General features: G+C 32.1%; 1 protein-coding gene across 1 annotated transcript; it reads left to right on the forward strand.

The window, feature by feature from the left end:
* The first annotated feature begins 406 nt into the window (after positions 1-406).
* On the forward strand, positions 407-1,719 carry LOC136220912 (ubiquitin-like protein pmt3/smt3). Its single transcript, XM_066008751.1, has 3 exons — positions 407-565; positions 1,225-1,374; positions 1,471-1,719. The coding sequence occupies exons 1-3, from the start codon at positions 521-523 to the stop codon at positions 1,540-1,542; spliced, it is 267 nt and encodes an 88-aa protein (XP_065864823.1). The 5' UTR covers positions 407-520; the 3' UTR covers positions 1,543-1,719.
* The last annotated feature ends 558 nt before the right edge of the window (positions 1,720-2,277 follow it).

Here is a 2,277-nt window from a genome sequence, read left to right on the forward strand (position 1 = left end):
GACCGGCAATATGGGCTACCCGTTTAGAGCAAATTCAACGGAAAAAAAAATTCGTTTCAAGTTAAATTTGTTAAATTTCAGATTATTGGTAAATACGATACTTAGATGTTCAAGTATTTTTCATTGTTTTGGAGGTATGATTTTTGTTCGTGTTGTTATTCGGGGTTTTTGAATTCCTCTGATATTTGAGAGAATTTCAGTTTTTTAAATAAAAAATGAGAAGGGATAAAGGAGGTGATAATAAGTAAAATAGGGGCCCGTATAGAAAACCCAATTAAATTGATGGGTTTAATTCTGCTTTTTGCCACCATACTTTTGAAAGGAAAGAACAAAATCTTTGATATGACTTGACTCGGTAGCATGATTTTTTGCCTTTTTAGCTTGTTGACTGTATCTTACCCTATTATATACTCTTGATCTTTGCATCCATTTCTTATTCTCTTTCCTCTTTACTTTTACTTGTAGTTTTACTTCAATTCAATCCTTCTTCTCTTTTCTCTGTCTTGTTTGGTTGCAAACAATGGATGAAGACAATGAACGACTCAATATTATTGTTAGAACCCAGGTTTTCCTTTCCCCCTTTGTTTTCATATTTAGAGGAAATGCACAAACTTTACCATTCTTTCTTGTGATTTTTTTTTTTAAATGGGTTTCTGTTTATCGTTTTGAGCATTGTTTGTGTTTTCATGCTAAATAAATGTTTGACAGTATAGTTGTCTATGAGCTTTCAAATCTATAAGAAAAACTCAATGATGGGGTTTCCTGTTGTAGAATGCTTATGAGGCCGGATGAATACCGTTTTCCCCATCTTGTTCCGTTCTAGATGTAGAATTTCATCTCTGTTTCGCTTATAAACTAGAAAAATATCATTATCTCTAAACTCATCTCGATGAGCGATCCACTTTCTATTTTCCAGCCAGCATCAAAATAGCAAATGTTCATTTTTAACTCTCTTTCTGACGAGAGTTATAGATGCTCCGACGACGGGATATTTGTAATATAATTATATAAATAGTTTCTTTTTGTTACTTAAGTTGTGGTCACGATAACATAGCGCCATGAGGATGAGATGAGTATCTATCTTCGGAAAAATTAAATGGAAGTTTTCCATTCCTATTAGGGGGATCTCTATTGGAGATATCAGTTCCGTTTATAATCCTAATTATAAGACTGGTCCGTAATAATCCCCGGGATGTGATCTCTTTCGTTTTGTTAAATTTGTAGGATGGAGGCAAAAGGATTTACAAGATGAGCAAGCATACTTCAGTTTTAAAGCTTTTGGAAAATCACTGTCAAAGAATGGACACGGATCATAGAAGTGTTGTGTTTTTAGTGGAAGGTGAAAGGTTTGACAAAAATAAAACACCAGCACAGGTAAAATTTCTTTTATGCTCTCTCTATTTCACTTATTTTTGTGTTCTTTCTGTTGTATTTAATTTAATGTTGGTTTTGGAATTTTGGAAAGTGCAGCTGAATCTGAAGAATGGTACTATAATTGATGCCTTATCTCAGGTGCATGGAGGCGGTTTGAACACCTTCTGAATGTAACAACTTTGACTTGTACTTGCATCACTACAAACCACAAAAAAGTTGTCTGTAAACATTAGTAATTTGGGGGATTTGCTTTATGTTTCAATGTCATCTCAATCAAGTGCCATTCTTGACACACTTATTGAACTCTATCTTTTGTTTTATGGTTGTGATTAGAATGACCATTTCTGTTTGCTAGACTCAAAAATTAGTACTCTTCATTGGTACTTATGCACAATGTTATCAGAATACGACATAACATTAAAACGGATTTATAGATGGGTCACGTGGTCGGATCTAATGGCTCGGATTGATCGGACCGGATGACGTAATAAATAAATAATATTTATATATTTTAAATATATATAATTAATTTGAAATTATTTTTATGAATTATATATCCAAAACAAATTATAAACAACTTTTGGTTTGTTTGTTTGTTTTTTGTCAACTTGAGGCTTAAATGTATAATGGATAAATTAAATTTAAAATAACTTGAAATATGTTAACGTATTCTATGTTATGAGATCTTTTTAACGGTATATTATATACTCAAAATGAACAACTGCTGAATGAGAAATTGGTGTTCAAAGTGAACAACTTGAAATGGTTTTGAAGTACATAAAAGGAAATTAAGCATTCTCATCCTCGTAGGAAAAATGTGAGAATTTTGAATCTTAACTAGTTTATATTTAAAAACCTTTAACCAAGTACTGTGGAAAAGATTATCTCACGTGTAGGAGGTAC

This window comes from Euphorbia lathyris, chromosome 2 (genome assembly GCF_963576675.1).
Source record: "Euphorbia lathyris chromosome 2, ddEupLath1.1, whole genome shotgun sequence".
In the NCBI taxonomy this organism is placed as follows: domain Eukaryota; kingdom Viridiplantae; phylum Streptophyta; class Magnoliopsida; order Malpighiales; family Euphorbiaceae; genus Euphorbia; species Euphorbia lathyris.